We start from the raw sequence: 16,120 nt of genomic DNA on the forward strand, positions 1-16,120 counted from the left end.
TTGGCTGAGGCGGCCCCGCACGGGAAAACACGATCGGCTGAGGCGGCCCAGCCCCGCCTACGGGACGAAGCGATTGGCTGAGCTGCTCGAGGAGCGGCGACCGGCTGAGGCGGAACCGGACGATCCCATTGGCCGAGCCGGCTCCGCAGGAGAAAATACGATTGGCTGAGGCGGCCCCCGCGGGGCCCGGCGGGGTTGGTTGGTGCCTTCGAACGCCGCCGGCCCGCGCTTTCGCCGCCATCATGGCCGCTGCCCCGCGCCGCCGCCTGCCCCGCGGCTCCGGTGCGTGTGGGCGGCCGGGGAGGGCGGTGGGTGTCGGGGGGAGCGGTGACGGCCCGCGGCTCGTTCCTCTCCCGATGGCGCCGTGCGGAGCCGCGAGAGGAGCTGCCGCGGGCGCGTCCGGACGGGGGCGGCTGGGAAAGCGAAGCGCAGGCGGTGGCTGAGCGGCTCGGGCGCGGCCCCTGCCCGGCGGGGAGCTGAGGGGAGCCGGTTAGCGCTTACTGCGCCTCAGGCCGACTGCCGGGCGGGGCCGAAAGGGGCCCTGGCGGGGCACAGGGAGGAAATTCCTCACGACGAAGGCCCTGGCCCAGGTTGCCCAGAGCAGGGGTGGCTGCCCCGTCCCTGGAGGGGTTCGAGGTCCGGCTGGATGGGGCTGGGAGCCCCTGATCCAGTGGGAGGTGTCCCTGCCCGTGGCAGTGAGCTTGGACCTGGATGTGCTTTAAGGTCCTTTCCAACGCAAGCTACTCTGTGATAGTTGCATGAAGAGTTTGTAGGCATCCTGTTCTTTCTGCCGTTTGCCTTGAAACTGTTGAATTCTTTAAAGAAACTTTTGTTTTATAGAGTATTACCTTACATTTTTTTTGGAGGTAAACTTCAACATTAACGTCTAAGTACTCTTTTCTAAACTGGATTATAATGCTTATAAAAAGATGAAAATTTGCTTTTTATCCTTTAACGCTTTAGACTGGCTTTTTCCCCCATTACCGTTAAGATTCTCTAACCATTTGGTTTTTTTCCTTTATAGCAGTTAATGCACTGCTATCCCTAGTAATGTGCTTCGTAACATTGAAGGTCCGAATGACTGTTTCTAATTCTGATAGAGCTGTTATAAACCAACCCTTTCCCCACTATATGTGCTGTTTATTTTTCACATGTTTGTGGGGAGAATAAAGAGAACTGAGATTCTAGTTGTTGGGGTTTTTTTGGTTGTTATTGTTTGGGTTTTTTTGAAGTAGGTTTATGTAACTTAGATGTGTTACCAGCCTCAAATCATGGAAGCTGAAACGCTTTTGGTGCACTTTACTAACTCTTGGTTCTGAAATTCTCATTTCTAGTATGTACGCCCCTGCACAAACTGGCTGACGAGAAATCTTCAGATGCACTGAGAAGTTCTCTGTCTTCTGAAACATGTCAGTGGGCTAGGAAACAGAACAGTAAGTAATCCTAAAAGCTGCACAGAACTGCTAGTGAACTGCCTCAATGCAATAAGAGAACAGCTGATGGTGTGTTGTCAAGTGGACAGCTTAATAAACAGCTGGCATGTTATTTCTTGAATGAAATATGAGTTAACCTTGTCTAATTAGGTTAAATTTCCCTCTCTGTGTGCGTGCACACCCTCTTCCTTCATTCTTTTCTGCATCCTTCTGCAGATGAGACAAATGTGAACAGTGAGAAGAGTGCGCCAACCCCTGTAACTGGAAGGAGACATGTATCTCTCAGATTAACAGTAAGACTCTTCTGTGGTGTCTGTAGTACTGCTAAACGTAACTATGACTAGTAAAATCATGTAGCCCTTGTATACTATGAGTTTTATACCGTGACCAACTTGAGGAAACTAGCAAAGAGGAAACTAGCAAACACGTTATTGTGCCTGTATTCCTTAGTAACTAAGAAAGAAATGAGAAATTGTAGTATCGGTGGGGATTGTGTGATTATCACTTGGGGCTATAGAGTGGCTTGTTGTCTTTGGTGTTACTGTTGGGATTTTTTACCTCTTGCTCGCCATGTTATTATGGTATAGCTGCTTCTTTTTAAGAGGATCATGTTTCTGTTTGTTCTTTCATATGGTGGACAGGACACAGCAGAAACCTGTTGGCAATAAACGAAAGAGAGGGTGATAGTGTATAGGTTCACTGGGCAGTGTATAAGGATGGGAGTTTGAAGAAGCATCAGTTAAAAAGTACAAAAAACTCTTTGACTTAATTTAGTGTCTTAATACTTGTGAGTACTTGTAAGATGAAGTTTTGCTAACAAACCTATGGTTAAGAGATGGAATTGGCTTTTGTGGAGTCTAGGGGGTGCTAACGTTTTAAGTTTTCTTTATGTCCTTCCTGTAATAGTGATCATGAGTGAGTATAGTATTAAAACCCATCCTAAAAACCATCTTAACTTGCTACTTGTCTGCTGTATGTGGGAGGTGCATGTGTGCTGTTTGGTTTGTGTGTGTTTAGTAGTGTTGTTTGTATGAAGGGATCCAGTGTTATTTTTAACTGCGTTATTAAACTAGGATACCACTAGACATACTGCTAATACATCTGTTTTCAAAAGCCAGCTAATGGAACTCTAAGGCCTAAGAAAGATCTTCTTCTTATGAAAGAGAAAAAGAAGCAGAAGGCGCTGGAGAAGGAGGTATGAATAATTCGAGTGCAGTCCTGGAATGTTTCTCACTTCCATAACAGAAATAGAACCTTTACTTAGTTGCCTTGGGTCCATAGAGAATGTGTATGTAGGGTTCCCTGTTAGTGGACCGTTGAGAGGAATTTAGCAAGTGGTGTGAGTGGCCAGAGCCTCAAACTGCAGCTTTTAAGGTTTTTTTTTAAATTTTATTCCGTCACACAAGTGCTAAAGGGTTAAGGCTTTGCTTCCCATGGTGGAGGGAAACTGTGTTCCTGGCTTCCCTGTCCAGCAGTTCTACACTTCCTCTGTGCACAGATGCGTATTCTGAATGGAGTTTAATACAGTCTGTATAGTTAGCTTCTCAAAAAAAACCACAGGCATAAACTAATGAAGCTATTGAAGTAAAAAAGTGGGAAATTAAGAAAATACCTCTTTTGTTTTAGATTCGTGCACTAGTGAGAGAGCATGGAGAGCAGGATAAAAAATTTCGGGCTCTGGATGAGGATTTTGTCAAGACTGAAGCAAAACTGAGTGCAGCAGTTCAGGAGAAAACATCGCTTTTGGCGAATGTTGCATGTCTAAAAAAACAGCTTCTGGAGCTAACAAGAACCAATGAAGTACTCAAGTCAAAGGTATTCAGCCAAATAAGCACATATTTGCTTTTCCTGTGCTGTTAACTTCCCTGGGCAAGAGGAAACTTGAGCTACTGGTATCGCTCCTGTCTGGTTAGGCATCTTGTGTGCTTCTGTCGAAAGACAGAGTGGGATGTGCTATCACCCATCTCAAGGGCAGGTAGAGATCAGTGTTGTGGGTGGGAGGGTGACCCTTCTAAAGCACTGCGTGAGAAGTAATTCGTATGAAGGAGTTTTGCTTATTGGTTTTATATTTGTCTCTAATAAGCTGTCTGAAGATGGTGTGCAGAAGAAAATGAGCAGCCTGTGCATGGAGTTAATGAAGCTTAGAAACCAGAGGGATGCTAAGGAGAAGGTATGACCACGGGTAGCATGCAGGATACTAATTCTGAGCTGTTCAGAAACAGTCAATAAAGGGCTTTGAACAGAAACGCAAATCATGTTTTGCTTCTGTCCTCAACTTGGCTCCTTCTTGTACTTTCTATAGAGTGGAAATGGGAAAAGAGAGATCAAAGAGTCCATGTTATTTTTTTGGTGTTGATGGGCAGAGTAAGTATGAGGTCATGTAAGGAAGTCTAGAAACACCTCTGTTATAATATCTGTCTGTTCATCAGAATATTTAAAAAAACGTAGTCCTAGGTGTAGTTTGAAGCTCTAAGATGCTTGTTGGTTTTGGGTGATAGTGGTTGCTTTTACCTTTAGAGAGGGATGCTTTGAATTACTTTTGTCATAGTAGCAAGTGCTATCGTTAAACTGCAGTTACGAATTGATTTCAGTTTACTGCTGTCTATTAGGCAATGGATTTTTTGTCTAAATCTGATTTTGGTGTTAATATTTGTCTTTTTTTTTTAAGGCTGTACTTGCAAAGCAGGAAGACATGGAAATGAAGCTGCAGGAAGTGCAAAGGAATCTAGAGCATTCAAAAGGGAAAGTAACACAGTTAAAAGAAAAACTGTAAGTAGTGAGGAAGACCATTTACTTAGACGATATTATATCATACTTCTAAATTCATGCTTACATCTTACAGTAAGCACATAGTTTAGAGAAAATAAAGGCTGTCTCCCTACTCAGAAGGAACAAAAATTATTAGTCTTTCGCCTGGAATAAATTTGGCAGATTCAAGTTTAGGAACTGCTGTGTTCTTATAAGATGAACATAGGAAATATTGCTCCTTGAGGGTATTTAACCTTTTTCTAAGAGTGAAACCATATCATCTCATACCTCTGTCTTCCCCTGTGGTACGGGTGGGGTTTTCTTAGGTATTAGGTGGGGAGAGAAGACGAGTATCTTGAGAGAAGAGTGGTTGGTTTGTCTTGGAAGAAGGTACCTTAGTATCTGGCCCTTCACACTATTAAGTTAGGAATGAGCAAGAATGAAAAAGCATTGGACCGGGAGCTGAGATACTAATTAAGTAGCCAGGCATTTGACACAGATTTGATGAACGTGTATGTTCTCCCCTAAGTGCAGTGGAGAGCAGCTGTGGTGCCTTCAGAGTTGCTTTGTAGTAGCCACCTTTTCTGAAGCAAGGCAACTGCAAGATGTCTTGGCTGTAGCAGCTCCTTGTAGGAACAGAGAGTTCCAAATCAATGTTTTCTGTTCTGCCCAAATCATGTTATCTGCTGCACCAAGGAACAGCGCACTAAGATACAGGCTGTTTCTGAGGATGGTGACCTAAGAAGAGTGAACTTCAAAATGTACGTTTTGCCACAATTTTGCAAGATGGCTACTGCCGTATCATCATTACTTTTTCAGCATTCAGTTAACATCCAACTGTGTCAAGTATGATCAGAATTTTTATGCCTACATATGAGTTAAAATATACAAACATAATGATGCAGTTAGTGATTTACAAAGGGAGGCAATGCGTTTGTCTACCTAATAGAGCTGTTCTAGCATGCTTGTTTGTGATAGCATCTAGCTCAGCTTGTTTAGCACAAATGAAAAAGGTATATTGAACAAATAATAAAAGAAGGTAGAATCATCTTTGGAGCAAATAAGTTTGGCAGCTGAACTGTAGTATGAGAAGTATGTTTTATTACCAAGTAGTGATTTGATGTTTTGATTTTTTTTTAATGTGCTTATTTGTAAAGAGATAGCTTACAAGTAGCTTTGAATTATTTTAAGACATCCATCATGAAAACTTCCTGGTTTTAGGTCTGCTACGGAGAGAGAGAAAGCTGAAGACAAGTCTGACACTGAAAAGCTCCTTGAATATATCACAGAGCTCAGGTAACAACACGTTGTTCTTGAGCTGGACTGGCTAAAGTTCTTGTTTATGACTAGTGAAGTGGAACCTTGGTAACAAATTTGTTTAATAGTGTTAAAATAGAGTAGGAAAAGAAATGTTGGGTTTTTTTCCACAAAAAGGAAAGGTATGGTAAAATTATTTTTATCATCTTCCTAAATGTCTCTGTGCTAAGCAATACTGTGGAGGAGTTTAATATTAGGGTATTGAAATTGTATTTTTAGCTTGAGTTATCTATACATCAATCAATTTAAATCCATTTCTTGTAAGGTATTGGCAGTAGTGCCTTTTAGCCCTTGCTTATACCGTAGGACAAAAAACCCCTCGGACTTGGCTTCCAGTGAATTTTGCAGTCCTCCAGTTTGCATTTAAGTGTTGTAATGAATTATGTACGTATGAGCATTGGTCTGATGGTAAAATTTACTAATCCAGTGCTTCGTAACTGATCGAAACTCTATCTAGTCTTCATAGTAATGTATCCGTAGCTCAGAACATGGTGGCAATCCAGAAGTATTTACATTTAACTTGTTCGCTCTTCTCCCTTGCCAATTTAAGCATTAAGAGACTGCTCTTTAACTGGCTGTGTATCTTAAGATTCTGTTTCTTCTTGTGGAATCTAGTTATAGTGCATGCCAAAACTCTGCTTTGTGAAGAAACTTGATGTAGCAGTCATCTCTAAATCAATTGTAGTGACTATTTCTGTTTTAATTAAATATTAATATTTTATGTATGTCATAGTGTGAGTTTGTTTTAGCATAAAACATCAATGATTTTATTTTAATTAACATATATTAAGGTGCAAAAACGTGTCTGGGAAAGTAGGTGAAGGATGTATTCTTGTTGAAAATAAACCTTTATACGGATTTCTCAGAGATAAAGTTTCTCTGGGATTAGGTATATGCTTACAAACAGAATTTAGTGGTAACAAATATCTGACTTCTGTCCTACAGCAGTGTTGCAGAAACAGTTGATAAATACAAACTAGATGTTGCTAAGATGGAGGAGACAATCATAAAGAAAGACCAAGATATTGGGATCCTGAGGGATACCCTTAAAACAAAGGAGGAAGAATCATTTAAACTGATAAAAGAACTTAATGAAAGGTGTCTATCACTTGAACAAGAAAAAGGTAATTGTTAATGCTTATCTGCTGTTTGCATAATGTGGGATCACTGTGTCTTTAAGCATCTCAAATACATTTGTACTAAAATGTCCTTTTAGGCTGGTTTGTTCCAAGTTAAAAATCTTGTCTTGGAGCTCCAGTTGAAAACAGCTAGGTGTATTTCTAACAATTACAGAAACTACCTTGAATCTGACATCTCTTAAGTGTACGTTCTTATTTCCACGGAGGTTTACTCAGGTAGACAGTATAGATGAAAATTGCTTAGGAAAGGCTTTAATCTGTAAACTGAATAAAAACTACTTGTTCCTTACTCTTTATTGAGAAGCAGTACAATATTGTCTCAATCAGCTGTTGGCAGCTTCTGCACGAGTTCATTGAGCTATCTGGAATGTGTCTAGGGAATTTTTCATCACCTGACTTCTCCCTCTTCACTGAAATCAGCAACCTGGCAGCCTGAGACTGATATTCACTTTCTGTGTACCAGTTGGCTTCTATGAGCTAGTATCATGTGAAAGAAGCTTTGGGGAAATCATTTAGTTTTTTCCTCAGCTACACCGCTGTTCTAATGAAGGCTTGATCCAAAGATTCCTGCTGTTAAAATTATATTTAAAATGGTGTATTTTCACTCAATTTGAGGAGTTTCCAGATGGCTTAAAGATAGGGTTTTGGTTAGGGTTTATTTGATTTGGGTTTTTTTTCACCTTTGCCTAACTAACTGTAAAGCTAGAGTAGAAGTACTATGAAGAATATATGTTGTAGTTTTTTGAAGACAGAGTAGGGCATTTGTGTCAACTTTGACAATATCTCTATGCAGAGCAACAGTTGTGTGAGAGTAAAGGAAAATTCCTGAGTATGAATGCAGAAATAGAAGACCTGAAAAATAAAATCGATTGGGAAGAACAAGAACGCCAAAAACTGCTTGAGAAACATGAGGAGGTGGTCTCTCAGCTGCAGCAAGAGAAGGCAAGTATAAACTTTAAATCAGTGCCAGTCATTAGTCTATTTTTAGACTAAAGGTTCTGATTTTGGTTACGTGCGAGATGGTTGTATTTATAGTGGTCTAACGTGTGGAATATATGTGTGGGTGCTGGCCAGCAGAAACTACCTGTGGTCCAATGGCTCTTAAGAATCATAGCTGCCATGATTGGTTCCTCCTGTAGATTTGACCTTATCGTTGTGCTTTCAAGACTGATCACTGCAAATAAGCTTTTAATATCTACAAAAGTACTGGTGGTTTTAAAGTCTGTGCTTCTCTGTTGTGCAGGAGTCATCCACATTGATGCACCAGAAATTACTTGAGTTACAAGAGGAAGTAACAAGTGAGAGACGTGCTCTTGAGGAAGAGCTTAATGATACAATGGAAGAGCTGAATAAATTACATGCTAAGGAGAAGACAGCTGAAAAGATAGTGAAGCGGTTGGAAAAAGAAATAAAATCTCAAGCTCTTGAACTTGCACAGATGGAAGTCAAGCTCAAAGGGTTTGTGAAATGAGCTTTCTGATTCTAAAGCTTTGCAAGGAAAAATGTCAAATCAGTAGTACAAACTAAGTTTCTGTGTCTAATTCAGGTTTTAGAGACCTATAGAGAAATCAGCTTATTCCTGGCTGGTTGTTGATTATTGATAGTGCTTGGATCTAATCTAGTTAAGTGATTTGAATCAGTTTTATGTTTTCTTAAATTGAAACCACAGGCTTGAAATGCCTGTATGGTAGTAATATGACCTTGCTGTGAAGGGTAGGCTACGTGCATGTATTGGATGTTTCTGCCCTGGGGAGGGCAATGACTAGTCAAGGTGTTCAAGCAAGTCATTTCTTCCTTTCACATATGAGGAGTTCATTTTTAGTGTTCAGTCTCTTCTTGTAACTATCTGTGGAAGTAAGTTTGTGGGGGAAATGCTTATTTCAATCTGCTGTGAAGGTTGTTTTCATATTTGTAGTTATGGCAGACAAGTTTATGGTTTGTCAGAATTAATTAATTGCTGCTACTGCAAGGCTTCTGTAACGGGTAACAGCATTCAATAATGTGTTCAGACATATTTTATCTTATGCTTAACTTTTATTTTAGGAAGAACGCTGAGTTGGAGCATATCAATGAAAAGCACAGCAGTGCTGTTTTGCAAGTCCAAGAAGAGCATAGCAATACACTGCGTAAACTTGGACAGACTGTTGCTGACTTTGAAAGGTAGTTCAATTTAATAAAAATCTAGGACAGCGATTATCTGTGAGATTACAAGAAAATGTGCTCTTTTTTTCGTGTGCCTTGGTACTTAACGCTATGTATGAGCATTGGTACAGTATTTAAGCAGAGAATCTTGTGATGGAGTATTTGATATGGCATTAAGCAATTGATTTGTTGGAGTAGAAATCAAGTGTAATGATGTACTCAGTATTTGGTGCAGAAAAGGTATGGTATTTGTTGGGTTTTTTTTCTTCCAAAGTGTAACCAACTAGAATACTGAAATGCTCTTCAATCTCAATGAGACTAGTAATGATGTTCTTAGTGCTAAAATCTTTTGAAAAAAGGCTTTGTTTAGGCTCAACACTTGTAGTGAATCAAGATCATTTTCCTACAGTTATTGCAGATCTTTTCAAAATACTCAGGTCGTGTAAGTATTTAAGAAGTGGTCTTATTGCTAAGTATGCAAAGCATGCAGGAAGGATCAAGTGGAATATTTGCTAATGCACACTGCAGATAGTAGGTCTTTTGGTGTTTAAAATAAGCTTTACATAAATGAAACACAAAAGACTTGCTGTATCTGCCATAATGTGGAAATACCCGTATAGCAGAATTTCTGTGTATGCCTTTACAAAATTGTGTTGTTTTTTTTTAACTTGGGATTTATCAGTGCCAAAACAGTATTGTATCTCTGGATTATGAAGTGTTTTATACTTGTTACCATGAACTTATATTGCTCTTGTAAGGCCTGAACATGTTAATCTGTATTTTGTTTAAAGTAATAAGATTTTTCTCATTTGTATTTCAATACAAGCTACAAGAATACAACAGCTGAAGAAATAGGCAGTCTTAAACTGGAGAACGCCTCTCTCCAAGAAGAAGCTGTCAACCTTAAAAAAATATGCCAAGATCATCTGCAACTGCTTCAGGAGGCAGAACACTCCAAAAACAAAGCAAAAGAAGAATGTGCAAGGTACTAGACAAACCTATTTCTTTAGGCTAAATAATGCCAGCGAAGGCCTGCCTTCTAAACTAGAACTTAACATGATGGTCTACAAAATAAAATCAGTATTTGGTGTAAGCTTAAGTTTTCGGCTCTTTTCCCAGTGCAAAGGGTTGAATATACAGATCGATAAAATTTATTAGGTTTATATGCATTAGAAAACTTGTGCATTAGACTGATGGTTTTGGTTTTCTTCTGCATAGAACATGTAGGAAAAGGAAAGCATTTAACTGAAATATGTTAGAATATTATCTTCATCAGAAATATCAGTTCAAGTGACTGTTGCGCAAATCAGGTCCATGGAGGCAGGCAGACAAATAGTTAATGCAAATTTCACTCTTTGCCAAACTGAATAACTTCACCTCTAATTCTGCTCGCAGGCAGATGCCAATTAACCATCCATAAGTTACGACACTGCAGTGAGGTAGACAAAGGTCATCTCTCTGCCTGATATGAAACACCACACTGATAAGTACAGCTGACAAGTAGTAACTCCCAAGAATTTGTCTCGGGCCCTTAGCTAAGCACATCTTTTAGTGTCCAACAGGAGCTTAGAGGTGTTCCCCACTTCTTTTAATGTAGTTCCTAGCTAGCTTCTGAAGTGGAAGCTGAATTTAAGTCAACAAATATGCTCTAATCTTTAATTGTTTTATGTGGATAAACTTACTTGCTCAGCCACAAAAATGCGTATTTGGCTAAAATGAATTGGGCAATTCTGATCTTCCCAGCTCTCTCTTAGTTCTATAAAATGCCTTTTAACTTGTGTAATGTTTCTGCTGTCTTGCTCACCCACAACCAGTATATTCAGATTGTCCAAAGGACAACTACAGCTTACCTCACCTTAATTTAAAACACTTGGGCTGCTCAGGATGTTGCCCTTTCTTTTCTTCCTACCTGCTTAACATTGTGTCCTGATTCCATTAGAACTGGTAAAAGGAAAGCAGCTCAAGAGCCCTTTCCAGTTTGATTTGCTGGTTGAGTGTGGCAGGGAAGGGATTCTTAGCCTCCACCTAGGTGGTATAACCAACAGCTGAGGTTGGAGTAGGAGGGCAGTGCATTAAGTTCTTGAACCGTTGCGTATATTCACACTGAACAGTCTTGACTTGTCATTTGTGCTTAAGCAAACTCTGAATGCAAAATCTAACTAATAAAGCATCTTCCACTGAAAGTTGCTGGCATTACGCACTTAGAAAGAATCACGTTCCTTAGTTCTTACTTCTTACAGCACTGCTTGCTTCCTCATAGTAGAAGTTAAAAATAATGTACATCTTAAACTTGATTGTGTTTTGCATTGGTCTTCTTGCGTACCACTGCTTGTGCAAATCTTTATTTCACTTCTACTAACAGTTTTTCAATCACAGTTAATTGTGTGTTAAGACTTAGAATAGTGCAAACAGAAATAAATTAAGGGTTCATTAATGATGTACGATATTTTTCTTAGGATGCTTTTGGAAGTCCAGACCAAGCTTGCACTGAAAGAAGCAGAAACAGAGAGAACGAGTGAGTCTTGCCTTGCACAAATAAGAAAACTGGAAGAGCAAACTGAGGATCTGAAAAGAAAACTTGAAGTGGAAAGATCAAGGTGACTTTTCTCAAACTAGATCTGCATGTTATAGCTCATCAAAGCTCTCCTGTGAGGAAGTGCTGAGAGCTGAAAAAGAACACAATGAAATTCCATTTCTTGCTTTTTAGGAAAACCGTAAGTGAAGATGAGACCTTTAGCTTAAAAGAAGAGATAAAGACCTGGCGTAATCTTTATGAAGATTTGCACAACAAAACTAAGCCTTTTCAGGTGTGTTATGAACTAGATGTTTATTACAATCTGTTGACCTAAGCATTGTGCTGTTGACTCAAATTCTACTCTTAATAACTAAATGTGCTCTTGCCTATTCTAAGACATGTGTCCTGCAGTGGTTTCTAGGTCATTGTCCCTTGAGCCAGCTGGTACCCTTTCAAAACCTGTATTAAACCTATGTTTAATATCAAGATTTCTAAAACATACAATATGTATTTCAGCAACAACTAGATGCATTTGAAGCAGAGAAGAACGCACTTTTAAATGAGCATGGTGCAGCCCAAGAAGAACTGAACAAACTAAGTGAAGCTTATGCTAAACTCCTTGGCCACCAGAACCAGAAGCAAAAAATCAAACATGTTATGAAGTTGAAGGAAGAAAATACTCACCTGAAGCAGGTTTGTGAATGAAGTTGCAAATCTCTAAATTATTTATTTTGTGAATTCCTTTGTTGCTTTAAATACTTAAACTAATCCTGCAAACTATTTGCTTTCCATGGTTCTTGAATTCCCTTCAGGAGCTAAATGAGAACAAACCACAGGCTTCCAGAAAAATCAAGAGTGTTTGTTTTGTGTTCACTTGAATATATGAATACGTGAACGGAGGGATCACTAGTGCAAGTAACTTCCTCTGCTCTTAGTGTGGTTGCATTTCCTTACCTCTTCTGGAGTTTCTTTATTCAGTAAACTATCTGCTGGAAGTAGCACCTGAAAGTTTCAGGCTGCTGTACTGCTTAGTTGTGGTATAAAATTAGACTGTGGTGCTAGTTTCTCTACACCTGCCTGTTTGCTCTAGGCTTGTTTTTTACCATAAACAGTAATTGCGCATGTCTGTGTGTGACTAGCACTGCTAGGAAGGTCTCTAACAGTAAAAATTAAAGCAGGCTTTTCTCCTGTTCTTAATCTGACTTCCATTTATTATGTTTCCTTTAGGATGTTTCAAAACTGCGTGCGTTGCTAGCAAAAGAAAAGCAAACCAGCAGAGATCTTCAGGAGCAACTAAATGCAATTCAGGGCATCAGACGTTTTGATCCTTCCAAAGCTTTCCAGCATAACAGCAAGGAAAATATTCCTCCAAAAACTCCTCTTAAAGAAGGTAAATTTAGATATTGATGTGACTATGTCCTTGTACCTCTGAACTTAAGTACAGCAGTCCTGCTGAGTCTGCTGCATTTGGGGAAGGAAGAGAGATGGGCATCTGTTGTGTTTCTTAGCAGATGTTAGAAGGTTGCATGGATGGGGCCCTTCCACTGTACAGTTTGCTATTGTGCTTTACAGCCCGGTTTCTCATAGCCTGGCCAGAGCAGGCAGTAGGTATGCTTAGGCAACTGAGTGGGTTTGAGTGTGGAAGAGGAAGGAGTGGGTTGCAGAAAATCAGCTGGTTTGCATATCTTGCAGGATGTGAACTTTGTTTTGCTACTGTCTGTTACCAACAGCTTTGCTATAAAGTTTTTCCTTTTAAGCCTTGGTTTGTTAGCTGCAAAAGGCCTTCAGATGAGTGTGGAGTGGAGGGAAAACTGGCAAGAGCACAGGTGTGCACAAAGGAAAGCAGCATAGAAGAGTGTGGGAGAGTGTAGATCTCAACCAGACATTTGTTGTATGGTATATTTCAGGGTCTGAAGTTCTGGCTTGCCTGTCAGGTGGAGTCTAGTGCCTTCTTCCCCCTGAGGACAAAATAATTACTTGAAATGGACACAATAGTGATAAACTCTAACTTAGTCATGTTTTTCCATTGCAGGTATTAAAAACAGAATTTAACCTCTACTTGGTGTTGAAAAAAATACCGTAATTACCCAATAATTTAATGTACTATAGAAGGTTTCAACAGACGACTTGTTCATCATGAACTTGGATGCTCTCTACAACACCAATTAGTAGGAGTACCAGAGGAATGGTTTGAAATTACGACAATTTTAGGAAAACTACACTTGGTCATACTCATAGTGAGAAGCCACAGGTAGCTGTGTTCCAGACTCTCGGTAACATCATCGTACTCGCCTACTCAGACGAGTGTTTCTTGTTTTACTGGGATTTCTGAACGCTAAAGGTACTTAGTTTGATTTGAACATAAGAGCTTAAGTTCAGAAGAGATTAAATAAGCATTAGACAGTAAGGATGACAAATTAAAGCTGTTTATATCAAAGATTTGTTGTGTTTATATTATGTTTACATTTAATCTTTAACTTTGCTGTTTATGTTTGTTTTAATTCTAAAGGCAGGGAGGCTGCCAGGAGACCCTTTTCCCTCAAACACCTCCATAGTAGAGAATTGATGTAGAGAACTGGACTGTACAGTTACTTTCAGTATTATTAGTGGGATCTATATTCAGGACGTGGTAGTGTCAGTCCAGGGGCTAGAAACTGCAGCTGCTCATCTTCAGAAGAGGATTTTCAGTTCAACCTCAACTTGACTGCTTTTACCTAAATGTTTGCATACTGTGGCTAAGATTAGTGTCTTAAGAGAAATGTTTATTATATAAATGCTGTGCTCACTGGACCCTTAAATGGTCATATCTTTGCTGCCAGCTGTTTTAATTGATCAATGCTATGCGAAGGGCAATAACAATGTAACTTGTCTTAATTGGGTGGGAAGGTAGTTACTGTATGTGCGTTCGTTGTACAAGTGTTGGATTTTGGCAAGGTGAAAGCAGCTGTTTAACTGCATGGAAAATAAAGAACTGTCTAGCACAATAAACATGTTAAATGAGAGAATAGATCTCCTTCATAAATGAGGGATAGAAACCAATATCAAACTACATTGTGTAATTTACCTTAATTTCTATGTTTTAGTCTTAAATCTCTACAACACTGCCCAATGTTAGTTTTGCCTTACAGATGATGTATGCTTTAACCTTAAGGAAGTTGTTTAAGATGAACTGTGGTACCTAAAGCCTGCAGTTCCCTTTGACTCTGGTGTCCTGTGGATTTCTCTTAAATAAAAACTAAACATCGGAACTCGACTATGGAACTGTACACAAAGATCAGCATGTGGAACGTACTGCCCCTTAAAAAGGTGGAGAACTGACAACTATTAATGTCTTCCTTGTGTATCTGTGGCATTATGTGAAATTCTAGAGACCAAGGAAGAAGATGAACTTCAGGTATTTGAATTGAGAAAACACTGTGTTCAATTTAGCAGTTTGCCTAAAGTGCTGTGAGGAGTATTTTATTGAGGAAGTTGCTGAAAGATTTAAACACTGGAGTTGTCTTTTCTTGTGGAGAAAAAGACACAAGTTATTTTGTCTGAAATATTTAGGTGGGATAAAAGAAAACTGTAGATGACGTGTGCATTCATCTGATTTGAGAATGTGGTTTTCCTAGAAATCCTGAAACCAAACTCCACGAAGTGAGCAGCAGGGACAAGAGCAAAGAGGTAGAGGTGGTGAAAAGCTGTAAAAAATTGAAAATGGAAGAAGTAACACTCTATAGCTATTATAGCAGAGTTTCTTATAAGATGGAGTCTTTCATGTATCACTGCAAGTTGCACACTTTGTGCGCTTCAATCTGAGTGTATTTTGCAGTTTCATGCACAAGAAATGCCTATTAAAAACTGGAGCCTTGGTACTGGTCGCTCAACTGACTTTTAAGTATTCATTGCAGGAGTAAATGACTTTTATCTTGTGGAGTATACCTTTATGTATTAAAAGCACGTAGTTTATCCATAAATTATTTCTCTGCTTGCCCACCTCCCTGTATTGTAGCAAGAGCTGGGTTGTTCTCTGTTTAAAAGTGAAATGAAGAGCAGCTACAATCCTGAACTGGGTTGATCTAATTAGAGCCCTCCTCCTGTTTGGTATAAAAAGAAGACGGCCCAAGACTCTGTGGGAGTGCTTTGAATGTGTTTTATACACAATGGCTGCACTTGCTCATGCTGCTTGTTACGAAGTCAAAATTTAGGTTCGTACTGAGCTGCTTAAATGGTACCACTGGGAATAACCCAAAAGCTTAACAGGATTCAGAGCCCCACGTGATATGGGGCTTGGATTAGCGTTTTGGTTTCAAAGGTTAACTGAGCTATTGCTTCTCCCAGTCCATGTGCTCTGCAGGCGAAAACAGACAAAGGGACGAATGTGCAGCTGAACTGCTATAATTTCCTAGGCTGAAAACTCCCTCTGTAGTTTGAGGCAATGCCTGAAATGCTGGTGGGCATGGAGCAGGTAAGGCTCTGGATATTTGTGTTAATAGATTGCTGCCAAACTTTGATTACAGAATTGAGGGAAAAGCCAACAGGAGGGGAGAAAGACTTAATTGTGCTTTAGTCTCTGCAAATTAGTCTAAAATGTTGATTTAATGAGTGGTGCGTTTATTCACCCGGCAATGCATTATGCTTAAATGATTGTGGTATGGACTATAAATCATAGTGTTACATAAAATAAATGTAATGATGATAAATTGAAAATGCAATCTAGAACACTATTGAATTCAGTGTAAGTAATTTTCAAAAAAAAGCCTCTCTTGTTACAAAGATAACATTGCACCTAGTTTTTCTAACTGTTGTTAAGATATTTTACAGGCCAGTTTATGGATCTAGGG

The 16,120-nt window shown here is 39.6% G+C and overlaps 1 protein-coding gene across 1 annotated transcript; it reads left to right on the forward strand.

Moving 5' to 3' along the window:
* Positions 1 to 242: 242 nt before the first annotated feature.
* On the forward strand, positions 243 to 14,282 carry HMMR (hyaluronan mediated motility receptor). The gene is made up of 18 exons (XM_069869070.1): positions 243 to 282; positions 1,335 to 1,433; positions 1,650 to 1,726; positions 2,548 to 2,628; positions 3,060 to 3,248; positions 3,517 to 3,603; positions 4,102 to 4,202; positions 5,403 to 5,477; positions 6,444 to 6,622; positions 7,431 to 7,579; positions 7,881 to 8,095; positions 8,681 to 8,797; positions 9,606 to 9,764; positions 11,236 to 11,376; positions 11,487 to 11,586; positions 11,811 to 11,987; positions 12,522 to 12,684; positions 13,327 to 14,282. Exons 1-18 carry the CDS (start codon positions 243 to 245, stop codon positions 13,344 to 13,346), a joined length of 2,169 nt encoding a protein of 722 aa, XP_069725171.1. The 3' UTR covers positions 13,347 to 14,282.
* Positions 14,283 to 16,120: the final 1,838 nt, after the last annotated feature.

Source organism: Phaenicophaeus curvirostris, chromosome 15 (genome assembly GCF_032191515.1).
Source record: "Phaenicophaeus curvirostris isolate KB17595 chromosome 15, BPBGC_Pcur_1.0, whole genome shotgun sequence".
Classification (NCBI taxonomy): Eukaryota; Metazoa; Chordata; class Aves; order Cuculiformes; family Cuculidae; genus Phaenicophaeus; species Phaenicophaeus curvirostris.

What these genes read in the sequence shown, in the direction of transcription:
- HMMR (XM_069869070.1), top strand. Translation starts at nt 243, where the DNA reads ATGGCCGCTGCCCCGCGCCGCCGCCTGCCCCGCGGCTCCG. An exon ending in CCGCCTGCCCCGCGGCTCCG is followed by an intron (nt 283 to 1,334) that starts GTGCGTGTGGGC and finishes TCTCATTTCTAG; the next exon opens with TATGTACGCCCCTGCACAAA. An exon ending in ATGTATCTCTCAGATTAACA is followed by an intron (nt 1,727 to 2,547) that starts GTAAGACTCTTC and finishes TGTTTTCAAAAG; the next exon opens with CCAGCTAATGGAACTCTAAG.